This window comes from Serinus canaria, chromosome 1 (genome assembly GCF_022539315.1).
Source record: "Serinus canaria isolate serCan28SL12 chromosome 1, serCan2020, whole genome shotgun sequence".
Lineage (NCBI taxonomy): Eukaryota > Metazoa > Chordata > Aves > Passeriformes > Fringillidae > Serinus > Serinus canaria.
This window is the reverse complement of record NC_066313.1, coordinates 99,596,390-99,617,800: the sequence shown is the minus strand read 5'-3', so window position 1 is coordinate 99,617,800 and position 21,411 is coordinate 99,596,390. Positions and strand designations below refer to the sequence as shown.

Genomic DNA, 21,411 nt, shown 5'->3' with positions numbered 1-21,411 from the left:
CTACTTCAACTATAAGGCTGTTGCAAAGTTAAATTTATGAATGTTTTGAAGGTGTTATAAGACTACCACAGGAAAGTCATCATGGAAATTAATTAACCTGCCTTCAAGGCAGGGTTTGAAGAATGTACAGAGAATACGACATGAAAGATTCCACTTTACATGATGAAAATGAAGAGAAACATTGAAGAACTATACATTAATTAAAGACATCCTTGTATTGAATGAGGCAGGAGTCTTGTGGAAAAAACCACTCTGCAAAGGTAATTTAAAAACTGGTTCCTATCACAAACAACATAAAATACTGTAGGGGAGGGCTTTGTCTTTGGAGCTCTCACATTTTCTGTATAGTTTCCTTAAGTTTTCTTTAAAATATCTTTTTTATTTTTTTTTTCCATGGCATGACCTCAGGTCTGAATGCTGTGAACCAATTATCAGAGGAAATTACAGTTGTAGGAGAATACTTCTTTCTCCATGTGACATTCTGTGCTTAGGGGCTTCACAACCACTTGAGAGCTAGCACTGGTGGGTGGGCTTCTGTTCCTCGGGGCAGATTCTCCAGTGCCCCCATCCATCGCTCTCTCCTCAGCCACTGGCTACTGCCTGAATACCCTCCCTCCCTCATACCCCTTTCTCCAGTTTCTTCCATCTTTTCATGCCTCACATCCATTCTCTGCTCTCCTGTTTCCCAGTCCTGGAAATTCATCCTCTGTCTTTCCTTTTCCTCATCACTAAGCCCATATATCTTGCACTGAGACCAGCTGTTCTTTCCCATGTGTTCATCAGACACTAGGAGGCTAAAGATTAATTACTATCACAGGAGATTCTTCCTTCTTCTGGTTTTGTTACCAAAGGAGCCCCTGGAAATTAGGAGGAACAGCTACAGTAAGAGAGGTGGGATTTTCTTCTGTAACGTGACCAAAACTGTACAATTTAATCTTTAGACAGGTAGAATAATAAGTGGAGACCCTTTATGTAGGGTTAGTGGGAGAAACAGCTGAAATAAAAACATAATTTGGCACTTTCAAAATGTGGCAGTTATAAGCAATGAAAATTACATATTTCATTGATAAAGCAATATTATGAATAATTATTATTATATGCACCAGAAACCCTAAATCTGTGTAGCTAAACTTTTATTGAGGTGTGTGAACCCACTCATGACAACACCACTTCAATGTCTAGATGGAAGAATTGCTGCCCAGCACCCCAACAGAATAATTGCCTCTTAGAAAATCTTAGGAAATAGAAGACACCTCAGGAAAACCAAAGTAAATGTTGTCCTCCTCCTTCCTCTCATATTGACTATGGTCTGTACTTTCAGCTGAAGCATATAAAGGTAATATAATTGCCTGGCAAAAAGAAGAAAACAAAAGGAGTTAGAACGAAAAGTGGAAAGATTAAATTTCTCTTACGTTTAAATTTTGGTAAAATGGCACAGACAATGGGTCAATAAGGTGTTTGGCATATAACTCCAGTTCTGGCAACGTTTTGAGCAGGAGCTGCCCCTGCGCCACAAGCCCTGGAGCCGTGTGCCCTTCCCTAGCACTGCTGCCTCCCAACACGGTCCGGAAACAGCAAAACCAATAATGTGGAAGCAAAAGAAGCATACAAGGTGTGTGTTAAAATTTTGGGGAGGGGAGTTCAACCACTAGTATGTGAGTGATGAGGAGAAACAAAGATTATGTTAATTTCTCCCCTTCTAAAACCGGGTACAGAGGGGTCCTGCCACTGCAGGGCCAGCCCGACACGAAGGGAGCCCGTGGGGGGAACGGCGAGCGCACCCGGACGGGAAGGACGCGGCTGTGCCTTTCCCCGGTGCCATCGATTCACCCGAGGCCGCACGAGGCTGCAAAGAGCGGACGCAAACACCTGGATGGAAAAATCTGGGAAAACAGCCGGATCGGCCCGGAAAGCCGGAGAGCGCGCGTTGTTTGGCTCTCGGGGATAACCCGAGTGAACGAACGCGCCCGGGCACCGAAGCGCCGCTCGGCCGCCCCCTGCCCGAGCGCAGCCCCGCCGCCAGAGCGCTGAGGGCGGGGCGCGGCCCCACCTGGGCAGCGGGCCCGCCCCGCCGTGAGGGCCCGGCCGCAGCCCGCCCTCCCCTCCCTCCCTCCGCCGCGCCGTCAGGTGCCGGGGCGGGCACTGCGCCTGTGCGGCGGCCGCGGGCACAGCCAGCCCAGCCGGCCCCGGCGGGACGCGGCGGCGGCACCGGCGAGGAAGATGGCGGAGTCGGGGGCTGCGCGGAGCCACCCGCGGGCCACAGGTAAGGGATGTGGCCGTGGCCCCGCAACGTGCTGGGGGACGGCGGCTCTCCCGCCCGCATCCCGCGGCTTCCCCCGGCGCCGTCCCGTCCCGTCTCCCGCCGCCCGGCGCTGCCCGAGCCCCGGGGAGGGGGCAGACGGGGGTCGCTCCCCGGCAGGTGCCGCCGGGTCCGGCCGCCATCTCGGAGGGATGGGGCGGCCGCTGTCGGCGGGAGCCGCGGCGGTGCCGGCGCTGGGCGGCCGCTCCCGAGGGGACACGGAGCGGGTCCCACCCGCGGCTCCCGGCGCTCCCCGTCCTTGCCTTTTGTGGGGCGGGAGGTGTTTGCCATGAGGTGGCTTTTGTGCCGCCGCGATTTCCCCGGCCGCCGGCGGTGCTGCCGGGGCGGGCGGGCGGCAGCTCGGCTGTGCCCCGAAGTGCAGAGGGGGAGGCAGCGATTTGTAAAGCTCCTTCTCGGCGGTGCCTGGGCCTGCCTGTGCCGGTGCTGCCCAGCCCGGGCAGCAAACTGGTTGAGCGGGTATCGGGCGTGAACACCGCACGCAGAGCCCTTATATAGGCACGGCTCCTGGTTAAGGTCCCTCCTGGCTGCTCGGCGAACATAACTTTTCATTTCCGAGGATGAAAAGGGTGGGTGAGATGTGGTGGAGGTTGATGTGCTGTATGTGCAGAACATCACCTGGCATGGGATCAATTCCTCCAGCACCATGAGATGTTGGGGCCAAGACTGGTGGTCGTGACCTTGGCTCTTGGCTTCACGTGTAGGTTTTGGGGTGCGTCTGGCTGCTTCTCCTTCACATGACTTCCCCTGGGCTCCGTATGAGATGAGTGGTGATTAAGGTGTTATGCAGGTGCTCATTACACTTTTACCTTAATTATCTGCTATGGAGCTTCTGCTTTGTGGATGGTAAACCATCTAAACCTGGTGCATAAGAGGGAATTAATTTCCCTGTTTGTCCTAAGCCACTGTAGTGACTAAAAGTAGCTTTACAATTGCTTTGGGAGATAAAGAAGGATTACTCTTCCGAATTTATGGGGAGGGAATCTGAGACTTTGACTTCTCTGAGGTAACACAGTGTGAGGAGCCAAGGAAGGAGCTGGGAACGCCTGTGTTTGCTGTTCCTCACCCTTCTCCACATGCTCAGCAGTTGTGGCTTTTGCTGTAAGGCTGTTGCTGTTGAGCAGTCAGGCACTTCTAGGGCTTGGGACTCCATTTCTTAGTATTTCACATGGAAGACAGGAGGAAATTAGTACAATTCATATTTGTGAGGATTTTTTTAAAACTCTTGTCTAAAGCATAGGGAATTCTTCCCAATATTCACTTGCACTCTTCCCTGACATTTTTCTTTTTATGTTTTTTTTTTTTTTTTTTTTTAGTTTATACATTCTAACTTCAGAGGCAAATGTTGCAAAAAACCCTTCACTCTTTATATTAACCAGTACATAATCTATTTTTCACCCTGTATGAGATTGGGAATCCATAGAAAAGGCAGCATGTACTCTAATTAAAGATGGTATCAAATGGGTCATGTGTTGTAGGGCATGGACAGGCACAGACAGATGTCATTACTTGTGGTCAAGCATTGGGATTTGAGCACTAATGCTCAAGAAAGGCACCATATATAGAGTGGTCTTGGCCAAATTTGTTATTTGAATTGTCTGCTAGAAGATAATACATGATGTGGTGTAAAAGATGGTGTATGTGTGGGGTGTGTTACAGACAGCAGTATGGGTGGCATTTGATCTCCTGCAGCAGAGAATGAGGCTCTTTTTTGTGTGACTTGCCAATTTTGGAACAAGCACAACAGCTGCTAAAGTGAGTCATTAATGTGGATGTGGAAATGATGCTCTCATGTTTGTATGTATGTTTTGGTCCTGGAGTCCTTGTCTTGATCCTAGGGTTAGGAAGAATCTTACCTCTCTGTTCCAGAGTATAATGCTCCTTCCCAAGGTCGTGTTCTCCAAAAGGGTGCTGCCAACAACAGGCAGTGACTGTAGCCACTGTTCCCGTTCCCAAACTGTAATTCTCTGTCAGCATCTGAGTTTTGATCTGTAGGATCCTCTAGTGCTGGGGGAATTGCTAGGATGAAGTGCAAGCAAAGCACTTCAAACTGTCTGCCCAGACCAAGCTGTAACAAACAAGCCTGCAAGAATGGATTTTTAAATTGTTAAATTGTTTCTAATTCTGCAAACAAGCAGCAAAATTCTGTGGCACAAGAAAATAATAATTGCAGAGCTCAATTATGTCCTTTTGCCAAAAATCAAAGGCATGAGGCAAACAATAGTGTGAGAATCCACTGTAGGAATCTTTTTGTCAGGGAGAGTGTTAGGTGACCAAAATGTGGGCATTATTGCTGCTGCTGTCTATAGTAAAGGTAATGACTAAAGAGCATTTGAAGGACAAGTGGCTCAGTATTGAATCTCTTGTCTTCCTTTTTACTGCCTGGTGAGATTTGCTTAAAGTATGTGCTAGGAGGTTGAAATACTGGACACTTTGATTTTCAGAGTAAGATGTGTTTGTTGGTTGTTTGGGATTTCTTCCTTATAGAAAACATGATCATGCCTAAAAGAATTTAAGAGAAAAAATGATGTGTTGTGCCATCCTAGACTGTATATCACAAAACCAGTTTGTGTGAAAGGAATGAATGTGTGGATTCCTTTAAAAATACTGTGTGGGTTTTTCTTCTTGATCTCATTGCTTTTCCAAGTGATTTCTCATAGGCCAAAATGATTTAACCAATGTGTACTTACATTCTTCTTTTGTACTGTACTGTTTTCTCTCATAAATGGACACTCAAGGTTGTTTATCCCCAAGGTTAATTCATGTGCTGCTTTTCATGTGATACTACCATTTGCAAGTATTTGCTTTAGTTCAGGGCAGTTTAATACACTCTCAAGGTTACTGTTTTGGTATTTAAAGTATTGGCTTTGTCCTTAAAAAAGAAAAGTCAAACCTCTTTCCAGTAAAGTTCACTAAACAGCAGTGAAGAAAAATGTCTTGCCTTTGCATTCCAGGACTGCAGCAGTAAAAGGAAGGTGTATGGCTTGAAATGCACAGGTTAGGGAATTAAAGCATCTGAAAGCTTTAATGTTTATAGGACAGCTTTGTCTAGTGTCACATAGCTCCATTTGCTTTGGTGGATGGTGTATCCATAGCAGGGGAAAGGCATCAGGAATGCTTTTTTGAACATTAGGTAATTATTTCTAGATGTGCTAATTGAAGAAGCATGTGTGTATTTAATGTAAATGAAACTATGTATCCTGTATTATGATACTGTATGAAAATTTATGTAGTAAGGCTTTTTTAAATCTCATGAATAAATATAATACAATATAACTTTTTTGGTTATCAGTCATTCAGTGTATGTGGACCAAAACTGACAGGGGAAATTCTTAAAAAATCTTATGTCTGGCATTCACTTATAAATGCTTTTTAAAGCTACAGAATAAAGCAAGGCTTTAAATCCTGTTAAATTCTGGACTGATTAGATGATTGGAGAAAACATCGTATTTCCCTCTTGTGTGTTTCACCTTTGCAAGAAGGTCCCAGTCTCAGGATTATTGAGTAGTTTGTTTGGCTCTTCTCTTTTACTTATCTTGACCACTCCTTGTGAAATCAGGTTTTTGCACCAGCTCTCTGATAGGGCATTGCAGCTTCCAGCCCTTTGTGACTGGCTCAAGCTGTTGAACAGATCCTAGAAGCAGTAATCCTCAGTTTAGATTCTACATCAATTTATATAATGCTTTTTTGTTTAAGATACTGTTTTATGGAGTTTTTATAAATAACTGGACTATATAGGTCCAGTTATTTATAAAATGAAGAGAGATTAAGCTGTTCAGGAAGCTAATGCAAATGTTGGGAATGCTAACTGCATTTAGTTACTTGTATTAGACACTCAGATTTAACTTTCTTATGGACATCTACTGGTTGAGAGGGAAAATGTGGATACTATGCTTAAATACTGGAAGGAATAGAAATGCTTAGCCAAGGTTACTGGAGTAATCAAAAGCAAAGTTCAGTACTGTAACAGGGTTAATTTTAATCTGCCTGGTTTAAGTAATTTTACATAATTTCTGAGTTATTTTGCTGTAATTGACTAGTGTTTGGTGTTTTCATCACAATTTCATATATTACTGGTGTTTTTTCTGTGCCTGGAATTAGTGCATATAGGAACATGGTATGTATCAGTTTTCCCAATATACTTGTGTTCAAGCAGCTTACCCAGTGCAAAATGTGACTCGAAATCTTGGGTAGTCACATTACCCTGGGCTGAATTTAGATAAGATATTTAGAAATACCTTTCACTGTGTCTTATCTCCACAATGATTAATGATGATGATGTGTCGCTGTGCAAAGATAAGTGGGTTTCACAAAGTGGAAATCTATCTAACCATTAAAAAAACCCCTCAAGATTATTGTTATGTTGTTTAAAAGACTAATGCATCTGACAGACTTTGTCATTCAAATAGTACACTATTGTTTTTCTTCATTTGTGTCATGAAGCTGTCAAGATCTTAAAACCCTAGCACCCCCTGTGATTTGAATGTTGTAAGAATCTTAGTAAAGTACTTCTTGTTGTAGTTAAATAGTAATCCACATGTTTCATATGGAGTTACTTCTGGCTTTGAGTTGTCCTCTGTGTATGTACATATATAATGCATGTACCTTTCAGGCTTTTTGCAGTTGTAATGAACTGCAAATGCTTGTTGGTCACATTCTTAGTTTTTGTAATTTTATTCTTGTAACTCTTAAATGCATTATCCACTTTCCCATAATTATTTAATATTTATGCCCTCTGTGATCTGAAGTTTTGTGAAGTATTGTGCTTCTTTTCATTTAATGTATTATTTGTGTGCATGTCATCTTTGTTTGCCAAATATCAGATCAAACTGTTTTGCCCTAAATTCTGGGATGTCAATTTTGCTTTTGCACTTGAATATCTGAAGGCTTTTGCTGCTTCTTTCATGTGTTTGTGTCTGCTTCCCTTTGATCGAGGGGGAGCTGATTATTCTTGTAGTATTGAGGTGCTGCAGACAAATGCCTGCTTTGCTGAGATTGATAAAGCATTTCTGTGATCTTTGCATAAACTTCAGCTACACAGCAGGTGTTTGTTGTTTTAGCAGCTTTTCAGTGAGGAGCTCCAAAGAAGTGATGAATAGAAGAGGTATTCCTGATGTGCTGTGGTAGCTCCTTGCTTAGGTGTGAGCTTGCTTTAAAGTGTTTTTCTCTGTGTGCCAAAGTTTGTTTTTTTCACTGTGTTTTCATGTTACTTTTCTTGGCATAAAGATGCCAATAGCTACCTTCTTGTATTAATGTTTCACTTTTGTTATATTCATTCCTTTACAATGTGTAAAATGCAAATTTTTGTGTTCCAGTGTTACAGGTATGTGCTTTTTGATTGGACCAGTTGGAAAAACAATGTTGAACTCAATTTCTTCTAATGATTTAACAGAAGAGATTGTTTTCTGTTAGGGCTAGGGTTAGGGGTTTTGAGCTCTGTGTTTCCTTCCAAAAGCAAATATACATTTAATGCAGTGTTGGACATTCAAATCTTTTTTTCTGGTTTGTGAAAAATCTGTAAATTCTTATTTTCTGTATTTTGAGTATAAAAACAGGTGAAATTGTCTAAGCTTTCAAAGTCAACCCCTTCAGTAGTAATTACATGTGTTGTTTTGTAGTCCTGTGTGATTGCATTTGCCTTCCAAGAGGACCAGTCCATGGAATATGTGCTAACTTGGTGTGATGTGATGAGCATTTTAATCTGGGATGTCTTCTGCATTGTTATTTCATGCCAGAGACAGGTGCCTTGTTGGCTTTGTGCATAGTAATACATCTGCTTGCACAAAAAGGAAAAAGGATTTTATGTCCCATAACCTTAACAACATCACAGGTGTGTTGTGCATTCAACCAGTTTAGAAGAAATTACATGAAGCTTCATAAATCTAGTTTTCTTTGTTGGATTGTTTCTCTTAGATACTTCTTTTTCCTAGTGGTGATTTCAATAAATATCATGAGTGAGAATTTATCACTTCTACCTGAGATTTTGATAGGAAGGGAATGGGTGTGTTAGATAAAAGTACATGATACCATATATCAACTTGTGGATGCCACTGTAAAAGCATATAAAAAAATCTTCAAGAAAACAGTGGTAACACTACTACAATTAGTACAATTTTGTCTGTTTTGGTGCCAGATGCTGGAGGATGTGTTGTGGTTTTGTTTCACTTAGGAAGATCTGCAACTATGCCTTGCCCAGTTCAATCCATATGAATTATCAAATTACTTGTTTCATGCCAGGCAGAAGCCATCAAGGCTCTGCTTTATTTCAGAAAAAGCTAATTCAAATATTTATGGTTTGAAATTAATTTTGCTCGTGGGTGTGGAGTACTGAAATTCTTCATGTGGCTACAATCAAAAGAGAAAGATACAAACTTTCCAAAGGTGCTGTGGCATGCCTGGCGCTGTAACCAGAGCAGGAGTGCTGAAGGGGTCCAGGCAGAGCTCTGCTGCCTTCTCACTTTAGTGATAGATCAAGTGAGAGCTGGAATACTCCAGTTTGAATAAACTAGCCTTGATTGTTGAGTTGGAATAAACTTTCAGTGTCCAATTATATTGGGAGTAAATGAAACTTAATTTTGAAAAAACTCCAGCCTTGTGAAACAAAAATATTTTTTAAGCTCCTAAGTCTGCTGCATGACAAATCACCCAAGAAAGGCCCATTCCTTTTGTCTCAGAAGGGAAAACAGGACATATTGCAGTGTTTATCCACACATCATTACTGTGATTTTTACATATTTTAAGTTAAGGGATTTGGTTTCCCTTCCCATGGGAGGGTGATATCAACAAAAGGGAAGTGTCTTCCTTTGCCTTTTGCTGGTGACTTGCCTGCATCTTGCCTTGTTTGTGTTGAATGTGGCATGTGTGTGTGTGCAGACCTGCTCTGTATCAGGGGAAAGAAACCTCAGGGAGAGAACTGGAATGTGCTGTTGGGCCTCTTAAAATGTTGATAAACAGTGAGCAAATTATGGCTTCCAAAATAAATGATGGATGAGTTCTAGTTCTCCTTTCCCTCTCCTGAAGGGAAGGGAGCCAGTAGGGCTTTACTTTCATGCTAGTGTCTTGACTTTTGATACCATGCATCAGCCACAGGACATATTTTTCCCATATGCTTAATGGTCTATTATTAGATGTAAGCATTTCCATTATGTTTCCTGGGTTTAGTGGCTCTAAGTGCTGTGGTTACAAGTAAACATGGCACTTTTCAATAGTTAGAGGAAGTGGTTTTAATGATGCAGTGAAACAAGAGGGTGACCTTCCGTTGGCACAAACAAGTTTTTGATGAGGTTCTGGATGTGAGTGCTGTGTTGCAGGGTTGTGAGCCAGGATGTGTTTCGTGGTTTTTTGAGGTCAGGTTATGGCACTGAATGAAAATGTTTGAGCCCTGCATAGGGAAGAAATGGTTTAGGGAATGTATTATGGAGAAAGGTTGCTTTTTTATGGCATTATCAAGTTACAGAACTGAAGGAAAACTTGAAACAGAAATAACTGAACAGATTGAGGCATTTACAGATAATGTAAATAGCTTGGTTTTCATAATAATTTTTGTATTCTATGGGCAGTTTTGCATCTCTTTCGTGCTTTGCAGTATGTTTTCCCTGTTTTGGGTTGGGAAATTTTTGCAATCTCTGTTCTTATAACAGAGTCACTGCCATTATCCAGTCTTCCTTTAAGTCTCATACAGCCACAGGATGTAGTAAAAAAGTAGACTATCTTAGAATTTTAATATATTTAATCTGTGATGAAGTTGTCCAACTCATGTGTGAATGGAACTGAAAATCATGTTACTCAGTACAAGCACATCCACTTTCACATCCAATTTTTATCATGACTGGTCTGTTTGAAGTGATGAAGCTGAACTGAATACTATAAGGAAAGTCTTCATGCAACCTCCTTGTAGTGAGTGCTCCCTAAAGCATAGTGACAAGCTTACAGGCCATGTAGCAAGTGAAAAAGTTTTTAAAATAGCACAGTGATGCTCCTGGAAGATCACTAAATTCTCTGTTGATGAAAATCCCTGCACTACATAGACCTTCTGGTGCCCACTTGCTGTTAATGGTGCATCTATGCTGTTGATAAAATGAAACACTACTAGGATAACTCTTAAGATTTTAGAATTTGGCTTTTTATTTTTCTCTCGAATGGTGTTTTTGTCCTTCCCTATTCTCATCCACTCAGTCCTGCCTACAAGGTCATAAGGGTGGCCACCTTAGTGAGGGAAACTGTCTCACTGCTGTCCTCCCTGATACCTAGAAATAGGCATTAATGGAGGTGTAAGACCACAGCAAGTATCCAGTATAATTCCTAGAGTCCCTCAAATTATGGTTAGAGGACTTAGAGATGTGTCCAGAAAATACATCTTGACTTTATCTTTTGTATGTACATATTCCCATGCTCTAGTCTGCTTCTTGCCCCAATTTCATAATTACACCCAATACAGTAATTCTTGCTCTTGCTGCCCCAGCAGAGCTCACTCCATTCCATCCAGCCTAGGGAGGGAGGAAGAGAAAAGCATGATGGAGGAGACTGGGCTCATCAGATGGGCTCCAGCAGGAATTTACCTCTCACCAGCCCACCTGCCTCCTGCAGTGGGACCCCAGAGGGCTGAAGGAGCTCTGAAGTTTTTCTTGTGGCAGCTGCAGGGGATGCAAAGAGACCATGAATAGGAAAAAGGTGAAAAGGAAAAGAAAATGCATTCCATGCTATTTAACCTCTGCTTCAGGCGTTACTGTTCAGAAATAGAGAATCACCATATCAAAGAGCTCTTTGAAAATCAAAGGTAACAAAAACAAATAGGTGGAGGAGTGTTTTCCTAGTCTTCAGAGCAGCTCTTGGTTAATGCAAGTGTGATATACTTACTTAAGTTATAGGCTTGGATAGTAGAGGGGCAAAATCCTCAAGATAAAGTAGTACTTGGAAGATGTAATTTTCGTATACTGACCCAATGGCTGAGAACTGTTGGATCTGAGGAGCAATGTTTCAAGCTGATTATATTATACAGTCCTTTGTAAATTTGTACAACTGAAAAACCCCAAGAAATAAAATTCTTAAAGGAATGTGGAAAACTGCTCAGCAGCTAAAAGCTAGCTATAATTCCAGCATTTTAGATTTGAAAGCATTCAGCCATCCCTATCTATTTCCAGCTGTGTAATGTATCCATTACCTTGTATTTTGCCAGAATAAACCAAATTTATTCTTCTTGGGTGTCGTTCGGTAAAAAAATGTAGTTTCACTGTTCTCTGACAGATGCCAAGTGCTGTTATTGGGGAACAGTGGAATAAATAAATATACATATTTATTTTTTAGAGCTAGTGTCATTCTTTGATTATACAGTTTGGGGTCTTTGGGAATTTCCTGTGTCAAAGTTTACACAAACTGGTAAGGTGGTGTCAGGTTTGTAGAGGAAAAGATTTTCAGTGTGCATCATCTAGCTCTGCTTTGAGAAGATGGTACAGGATTTGGCTTCTGGTTCTGGATCTAATGAAGCATGTTACACTGAAGTAATCTGCCCCTAAGTCTTCAAATGTTTACTCAGGAACAAGAATCTCTTAATCTTTTGCTGCTAGTCAGCTGTCTCCTTTTGATTGAGAAATATTTGGTGCATCAATAAAAAAGTACTAAAAGCAAAGACTTTTTAGCGAAGACTAGAAAATATTTCTTTCTTGCCAGTTAGATGGTCCTCTTGCCTATGCACAGGAGTGATACCAAAATGTTTGCTTGCTTGTTTGGGAGAAGTTAATTTCAGATCTCATTTGTATTCTCAGGTAAGAAGTGCAGATGCTGATCTACTGGAAAAAAAGTATTAGTTTTATTTTTTGTTTATAGCATTAATCCTCATTAAGGTAGAGAAGGTGGGTATAGTTGGCTGTTTGTGATGATACATCTGTAATTTTCTTTGTCCCATTGCCTGTTAGCCCAGATGTATCCATTCTTTCTTCTACTGTCAGCTGTGGCTTAGAGAGCAGCCTTCTTGTGTGTGTGTAGACCTACACTTCCCTTCTTTCCAATTTCTTACATGCAGGACAGCATGTGGCTTTTGCTGCATCCCCAACTCCTCCTGGCCTCTTCCAAAATATTTACTGGTTTCTATTTCTTCAGCCAACTCAACCTACTCATCCCTCTCCTCTTTTCCCTTGCTATGGGTAGGCAGGTTTTTCAAGCCCTGACTCTGTATCTTTTGATTTGTATCTACATGTGAAACAAAGTTCTGGAAGAGGGTAGGATTCCCATGGAAGTGCTGGCTTTCAGCCTGAGTGTTAGGCGATATGGAGCTCCACATTAGCAGAGCTGCTCTCTGTTGCCACAGTCAAACAAAAGCCTTTCCTTGTACAGGTGTGTCCTGAACTTTGCTCTGCCCACAATTAGTCTGTGTCTAATCAGCCCTGGCAAGGAGCTCCACAGTCAGCTGCCTTTGCTGAGAATCCTACAGTGAATGTCTTTCCAGGGAGGTAAGGTTTGTGGACAGATATGAGACCAAGCAATTACAGTCCAGACAAGCAAGGTTCCTTGCCCACTGGTCTGGAGAAGGAGCAGCTTGGTTCATGACACATGGAAGTGGAGAGGAGAAAAGAACAGGACAAGTGAGTGCATGAGCACTGAGGTTCTTGAGACAGCAGCTGGTTCCTGCTCTTACAGACACACAGGATGTTGGGGCCCAGCCTTTTATACTGGAACACAGCACCTGTGATTTTCTACTGTGCTGCAAGGTGGCAACCACTGCTCAGGGTGGTTCTGGTCAACTCAGTTCAGGTTCTAGAGAAGCCCTAGACAAGAGGGTGGGAATGAAAGTTCAGATGTCTAATTTGCTTTGAAAAGTATTCTAGTGGGGTTGCTGGCTTTGCAGGGTGAATATTTGCCAGTATGTTTCAAGAACTGACTAGGTGAATTTAAGACACATCTCTTGGTGTTTAGAATAAAGTGTACAACCCATTGATGGTTTTGGTTTTTCTGTGCTTATATACAAAATAACTTTCACCTAATGAAGCAACCCTGGTGAGTCATTTTATTAACTATAGTTGTAATGGTGGAATTCCAGATTAGCAAGGGAAAACAAAACTGGTGAAAAAGCAATAAACAAAAAACCTCAACCCAAACAAAAATCCCCTTTTGATGTATCTTTCATGTCAGTATGTTTTGGATGTATACTTCATGATTTCTAAAAGAATAAACAAAGAGAAAATTGATTACTTGTAAAATCATTGTAGGCAGTATTCAGATTCCTTGTAAATGCTGGAGATAGCAATCTTTTGAATGCACTCTTGCAATAATTGCTGAGTATTAAATTTCTGAGTGCATTTAAGTAGGCAGGCAAGACTCTTTTCTCATGTACTGCTCTTAATTTGTTCCTGGGTTTTTCACCTAGGTTTGCACTGTATAGTAAAGATACTACTGGTTAGCTTGCATGGAGAAGCATGATGCAGTCTCCACTTTCCTTGTCTGAGACCTTCCTTTGTCAAGGGAAAATGTCAGATGAAAGCTTGCTGGAAGAAGTAAAAATGTCAGCCATAACACTTAGCAAGCTTGGATTTTTTGTTCTTGGTATTGTGGGATTTATGTCACCAGGCTGTAGGCACATCTGGAGCTAAATGAGCAGACAGGCACTTTGCTGTGACTGTTTGCAGGGACTCTGCTATTACAGGTTTCTGCCATATCTTTAGTAGAAAGGAATTTAATGGTGTCAAGTGTATTGTATCATGAAAGCAGTGGCAGCTTTGCTGTTTTTCTCTGAGATTTTACTGGAGGATGTCAGAGCTAGGAGAGAGTAAGAGATCCTGCTGCCACCTACAGCATCAGCAAATACCAGATCTGTTCTGAGCACATATGTGCTGTCCTTCAGTGTTTCAGGATTTAATTTACTAAGATAGTTAGGGATATGCAGTACTTATCTGGAAAAACACCTTTTCTCTTACTTAGCTGAGCTGTGGTTCTCACTAGGAGCCATAGCTGGAACCCACTGTCAGAGCCTTACATGCCCAAGGGCAGATTTTTTTCAGCAAATTTGAGGGGAAGGGAATATATGAGGCCAAGTACAACTGCTTAGTTTCAGATTTAAGAGCTTTCAAAGTAATTATAAAAATGTTCTTGTTATTTAGCTTTGTTTTATTTGACTTGACAAAAAGTTCAGTACCATATAAATAAAGGAGGGGAATAAGGTCATATTTTGAGTGTTATGTAAAATATCATTAAGTTTTTTTGCCTTTGAAAATAGGATATATTACATCCTATTTATAAGGTATAATATATCTGTATATAATACAGATTGCCTGCTAAGTATAGAGAACTATCAGCTCTTAACACTTGGCTCGTAGCATGAGGGTGTTTGCTTTTTAAAATGGCTGGCAGAACAAATTGCAGACAGGAGGAGTGAGGGGTTTTTGTGCGCAGCACAGACATAGAGGAGATGCAAAGTTAAACTTTGGACCAGAAAACTGTGAAGAAAGGTGGAGATTTCCCTTACTATTTTCATGTCTCCTCTTTTAAAATACAGCAAGATGAAAGGTGGTGTAGTTTGATTTAACTGACAGAATGAGAGTAGTAGTCAAATGTGTTTTGGCAGAGGGGTTTTTAAACTATGTCCTTATACATGTGTGTGGAGGCAGGGGGTGGACTACAGAGCAGTATGTGTTGGCAGGGATAGTAGGAACAGCCCACTTTATTTTAGGAAGAGTTGGAAGGAAGAGGTATGAAACTACATTTTTTTGACAAGGAACATAAAGTTGAAGGTAGCTGAATGCTTAGAGAAGGTGATAAGGGAAGAAACTGTAACCTCAACAAAGGTGAATCTTGTACCTGATTTCAGGAGAGTGAGGAGGTGTGAGGCCTCTGTGGTTCAAAGCTGAGACACTGAGCATCCACGTGTCTTGTGGATGCACCTTGTGTTGTTGTATAAGCAGCTGCAAGGAAGCATGGGATTAACCTCAACTTATTGCAATGATGGAAAGCTTTAAGTTTCAAAAACCTGCATTTGAACTGTATCATGAAAACATTAATCTGATTTTTATGCCTTTATTAACACTACTGTAGCCTAAGTCTTAAAGCATGACTGACATGAACTGTAATTGAGGTAGGATTGACAGCTCTGATGTCAGTAGTAAGGAAAGAATCCAGTTTTTCTTTCATTTTTTCTGTAGAAGCTTCTAGGTTCTTCTGAAAACAAATAAGATCTCTGCTTCAGCTATACTTGGATAAGTTCTGGCAAGTTATTCAGTGATTTTTCTGTGCAGCTGCCTGTTTCTGAAGAATTGTCAATGAGGGGAAAATGGTAGGAAGCTCACACTGATGCCTTGTGTGGGAACAATAGAAAAGGGTATTATTTGGTGCTATTTACATATAGTATGTTTCTTTGGCAGCTCATGCTATCAAGACATGGCTGTGGTTATGTATATGTTATCAATAATGAGCAATTGGTATTCCTTTCCTTAATCCTTCTTGAGATGCATTGATTTCTTTTTTCCTCCAATATTGAGTATCTCCTGTAAAAAAATCTTTATTAGTTGAAGTCACTAACTCATGACATTTGTTTTGATGTTTTCTTTTCTACTTAGCTTACATATTGAGGTTTGAGTTTTGCAAGGAAGACACATTTGCTAATCAGTGACTGAGACTTGATCTTCTAGAAGGGCATAGAGCTCTTTAATCACTTGAATTTTAAAAAGACCAAAAAAAGGTATTGGAGAGAAGACAAGACATTGGAAAGTGGGTGGGTATGTTCTTTGTTTTTAGAGGTGCTGACTTAAAAGCAAGAATGAAGCTCATCATTTTAGTGTTGAAGCTCTGAAAAAATATGGAGAATAAATAAGACAAGCTAAAATTAAGCAAACCCATGCTTAATAAAGAATAGCATACATTAATTAAACAATAAACAGGGTCAAGATACATTCTCATTTGGTGAAGAAATGTCATTATTAGAGAGTATTACATTGATTTTCATTGTAGTCCTACTGTATATTTATTTATATATGTAAAAACATAAGGGTTTTGTGTATTGATTTTTTTTCTTTCCCTTAGTCAAATCTCTGCTTGTAAAAGGATCTTTTAAAAAGAGCATCCTGCTTCTGTTAGATGTTCTTGGAAAAGAAAATCAATGTATGAAGTTGCATACTGAAACATCTACTGCATTGACTTAGTAATCTTTGATCCTGCATGTCAACAGAAAGAAAAAATGCTGTTCCGTAAGACTATTTTTGGCTTACTGTTTGTTATTTTTCATTTTCTGGTAACAGGTTTAACTTCTGCAGTTTTTATGTGCACATATATATATGTAAATAGAAGAGTTCTTCTGAAGTGTTCTGTGTTTATTTGTATTTGGAATTCTTCTACACACAGTCACAGGAAAGAAAATGGTGTGCATCCCTTCGGTTCAGTGGGATTTGTTGTTATGATGGGGAAAAGAATAATGGGATTAAGATTAAGTAAAGGTTGAGAATTCTATGTTTGCATTACTGCACTGCTGTTGTTTCCTTGTGACCTTTTGCAAGCATCGCTCTTGCTGTGCTTTCATTAAATTACAAAAACTCTGAACTCTCTTCGGGTTTGTTTCCTATCTCTGAGGTTAACAGGGCATGAGCACTGTCTATTTCATGCTGCTCTGAGCATTCATTTGAGCAAGTGCTGAACCTGGAAGTGTATATTGGAAAGCTGCTACTATTACTGTGTTAATTTGTTGAAACTCTGCTAAGCAGTACCCACTAATGAACATTTATAGGTTTGTCACTGTTTTAGAAGATATTGTCAAGTGCAGATTTGTCTGTGTTACATCAGGAACTGGGTTAATTTCATCTCTTTTAGGCATTCTGCTTAAATGTTTCACTTCTCATGGAATCAGTTTTGAGGTTGTTTTATCTCTTTAGCAGTCCAAGGAGATAATTAAGAAATTAAATATGTAATATTTCAGTTCCTTAGCTATGATGGTTTAGCTGGTTTCTTTCATTCTTCTCAATCCTGCTGTTCTATCCTTTAATTTTCTTGAGGTCTGTTCCTCTGAGAATGTAGAAGTGCTGCCTTCATTTAGGAACCCAAAGGCTGATGGTGTTTAGTGTAATATGTAATAGAATAGAAAAATATGAGCTTTAGATAGTCAAATTGTTAGAAACCCTGATTTCAGAGCTCTTTTAGAAGCCTTTGATCCTTAACTGAAAACTCATCATTAAACATCCCTTCCCTGAAGGGATATACGTTCAGCTGCCTAATGTTCTTCATTTGTCATCAATAAAAATGCAGAGTTTTGAGATTGTGCCCCCCCCAAAAAAGAAAAGTTTAAATAAAAACTTCCTCCTTTGCTATTATATGTGCAGTGTAATTTTTCAGTTGTTATAAGCAGGCAAATGAAGACAGTTGGTATTTTGAATATACCTGTAGAAAATCCTGCCATTTCCTGTATGTGCCCTAATGCCTCACTGGCGGGAGAGTGCACAAATTGCATTACTGTGCACAATTAGGTTCTCTGCAGGAATTCATCTGACATCTGTCTGCCCTGGTTGTCTTGGGCTCCCTTTGAGTAGAGTGGAATAGGCACTTCTAAATTCCTCCCTCAGGAGGAGGTGACAGGTCGGAGAAGTACCCCAGCTCTTCTTGTAAAGTGAGTGAGAGGGAAGCTGAGAGCTGCTCTCAGAGGTGAGCGTCTGTTTACTTGGGCAGCTGAAGTTAGGCTGAATCTCACCCTTCTTGGTACACTGGAGGTGCTGCACCTGTCCTAATGTACTGCCCTGCAAATGAGGAGACAATTTGTGGCTGCCATCCACATCCTGATATGCTGACAGCTGTAGCAGTTGCTTTACTCTGCACTGCTCAGGCTTTGAGGATGCTCAAGAGGCACAGGAGGGCTGGTTATGGCCCCTCTGTGCACTGCTGAAGTTGCTGCCTGTGAGCCCAGGGGCAGAAAGATGGGTGCTGTTTACAAGTCAGGTTTACCATTTTGTTGCAAAGGTTAAGTGCCAGTCTGCTCTGATGTTTTCCCCTCTGTAGGAGTGTGTTGCTACTGGTTGGCATTTCATGGAGCCACAGCTCAGCCAGCCTTTCTCAGAGGCCTTTTGTTGACTCACAGAGATGTAGTCAGTGGGACTTTTCCAGTGGCAGCAGTTTGTTCCAAGCTGCTGTCTTCCTCAGTACCCCTATGGCCTTCCCTGGTGTGAGACTCGAAATGCCCCATCTAGGCAAAGGAAAGCTGCTTGTGATCTGTGTGACCTGTATGATGGGCAGGATGTGGCCAGGAGGCTGTTGGTTTGGTACCACTGATTGGTTGTTGGTAATCATTCAAACCACTTATCACTTCATTTAAATCTCTTCTTCACTTAAGAAGGCGGGCAAGTTTCATGAGATGTTCACTTTCAATTATAGATGTGTTGAGGTGTCATGAAGATATTTGTCATGCTCTTGCTTCTCTGGCTCTGAAAGCTTATTCCAATCATCAAAAGAATTACTGTTCCATATATACTGTATATCACTGTAACTTTTGACCATTAAGGTTACAACATGTGCCACTTAAGCAAACACTGTGGTGTTTTAGCTTTTTGCAATATAGTAATTAAACAGCAATGTGGGATAGGGGTTATGAGAATTGCCAGTCTCTGTTTTAGAAAGGTCTGTGTAAGGTAAACCCATATGTACATGGATTCCTGTAGAGTCTGTCATTTAGCAAAGCAATTGGGATGAGGTTTGAAAATATTTTTATAAAATCCCAAAATCATCTAGCTTCAGGTTTTTTATTTGAGTTTTGGTTCTTTTTTGATTATACAAATTGTTTATCCATGTAGGGTATTTTTATTGCTAAATTGAGGCTAGCCATGAAGATTAAGACTTAACACACTGTATTAAATCTATTAATTGGACCTTGATATTGTGTACATGTTTTGCTTATTATGGGCTTCCTGGTGAATGTAAGATTACTATCCAGATACAACTAGAAGGCCACAGAATTAACAGGCTGTGTAGCCCCCTGCTTTGGAGATGAAGCCATTACTGATGCATCAGAACTCTGAATAAATGAAACCTCTTTTTCTGCATCATTTGCTAAATACAGGTAGTATTTTATTTTTGACCAGTACTCCTGCCAGAGCTGCCTTATGTAATTTTTAATGCCTTATTACTATTATAACTATAATCACTGGGGGACAGAGACTGCCTTTTATCTTGGGCTTCTGAGCCAAATATTAAAGCCTTTGTGCAATTTTTTCCAACAATAGAAAAGAACATTTTTTTTTTCTCCCAAAGAAAAAACAAAGTCTATCAAAATAGTATTTTGTTTGAATCCTTAAAACATGGTTAAACAGCAGAATAAAGGAATACAGTGAAAATAAAGGAACAAGGAGGAAATATATCCAGACGAGACCATGGAAGAGAGCATAATCTCTGGAAAGTTTAAAAAAATTTAAAATTGCAAGGCAAGTATTTTTGAGGAGCAAACTGGCAAAGACATAAAAAGAACAATGAACATGCCACCCTTGATACAGACTCTGCCAGACTTTGTGGTAGGTTGCTAAATGGTCCATGTGTGAAAGGAACAGTCAAGAGACATAAGGCTGTATCACTGAAGCTTAGTTACTTGTTTTAGGGTTGTGTGGAGGACCTTAGGGGTGTTTCTTGTCCAAGTCTTTCTTAAAATGGAATATACCTTGATCTATTGCTTAAATTATATTTGATGCTGCAGGAAATTAGCCTTAATACAAAGGTTTAAAAACTCTAGAGAAGTGAAGAATAAAAAATGAAAGTTTTCAAGCGTAAAACTGAGTAGGTGAAATATGATACACTGGGAAAAGCCTATGAGCTTTCTCTTAGGGAATATATTTTGTACAATTGGGCTTCTCACAAGAGGTCAGCAAACAGGCAAGGTGGAGCGGTCCAGAGGAAGGAATATGCTTGGCTTTTTTGAAAGATGTTTGTTGAAACCATCAATAAAGACACTAAACATCTTGAAAGCTTTTTACTGTCTGGTGATTTGATGATTGATGTGAAAAAAAAGGGTGAATACTGTGATGGGGTTTTCTGTTGAATAGGTTTTAAGAATGGTCATGTGAAGAGTACCCATTCAAGTTTGTTAGAAAAACGAGCACCAAGTGACTGAGCAGTAAATGGCAGATAAATTTCATTGTTCATTGGTACAGACAGATGTCAGGAGTAATGCCTGTGGCAGACAATTTATACACAATGAGGTATTTTGAATTACCAGTAACACTGGGGAAGGCAGCCTTGGAAGAAGGCCAGTTGGTGGAGGTGACAGCCTTCTCTGCAGAAAGTTCCTGACCTTGTGAGGATGGGTTTGGCTGGGATCTTATCAGACCCTGTGTCCTCACAGTTAGTGAAGCTGCCTGTAGCTGTGAAAAATCTTTTGTTCTGAGTAGTATTAATGATCATTCAGAAGCTGGTTTTCTGTGGAGGTTTTCTATGCAATACATGTGAGTGAAACTTTCTTTAAAACCAGTAATTAAGGGCTTGTGATAAAAGTATTTTCTAAATATGATGTATGATTTTTTTTTTTTTAGAGAGAAACTGTATCGGTCATGTTAAAATTATTGATGTTAATTTTAAATAATTTTAAAAACTTGATCTTTCTACAGAATTTGGCATATGTGAAAAGATTGCCTGTTATAAATACCTTTAGCCATTGTTTGCACTATGAAGTCTCAAATCTATTTGAAAGGTAACTTTCTGCTGAATATATGCAACAAGGAAAACTTTGTCAAGCCTGCCTCTTGTAAAATCTACAGGTCTACTCTGTATTTTCTGCTTCTTTTCTTGTTCAGATTAAGCATCCCATTTCATAAATATGTAGACATAATGTAGGCTTGCAGAGATTTTCAATTATCTGTTAAAGCTAGGAGTAATTTTGAGAATGAAAATTTAATTATATGGAGAGTATTGCCTTTTTTTCTTATTTAGTATTTTTGGTTTTAATCAGATATAAATGTAATCCTCCATACCAAAATGAATTCTTTCTTATTTATTTGTGTTTAAAGGGACTTTTAAAGTACTACTTTAAAATCCTAGGGTGGTTTTAATCAAGATTGAACAACTTTTTTTTTTTTTTTCTTTTTTTTTTTTTCCCAGAAGCCAGAAATTGTTTTGTTTTTTGAAGATGATGGTGATGGTATTATTAGTAGTTT

The 21,411-nt window shown here is 40.2% G+C and overlaps 1 protein-coding gene across 1 annotated transcript in view; it reads left to right on the top strand.

Annotated features, from left to right (window-relative positions):
• The first annotated feature begins 2,170 nt into the window (after nt 1-2,170).
• MAP7D2 (MAP7 domain containing 2) overlaps nt 2,171-21,411 on the top strand; it is a 77,410-nt gene continuing 58,169 nt past the window's right edge. Inside the window, exon 1 of the mRNA XM_030234659.2 lies at nt 2,171-2,263. Coding sequence (XP_030090519.2) covers nt 2,221-2,263 — 43 coding nt within the window. The 5' untranslated portion in view covers nt 2,171-2,220. The remainder of the gene's footprint in view (nt 2,264-21,411) is intronic.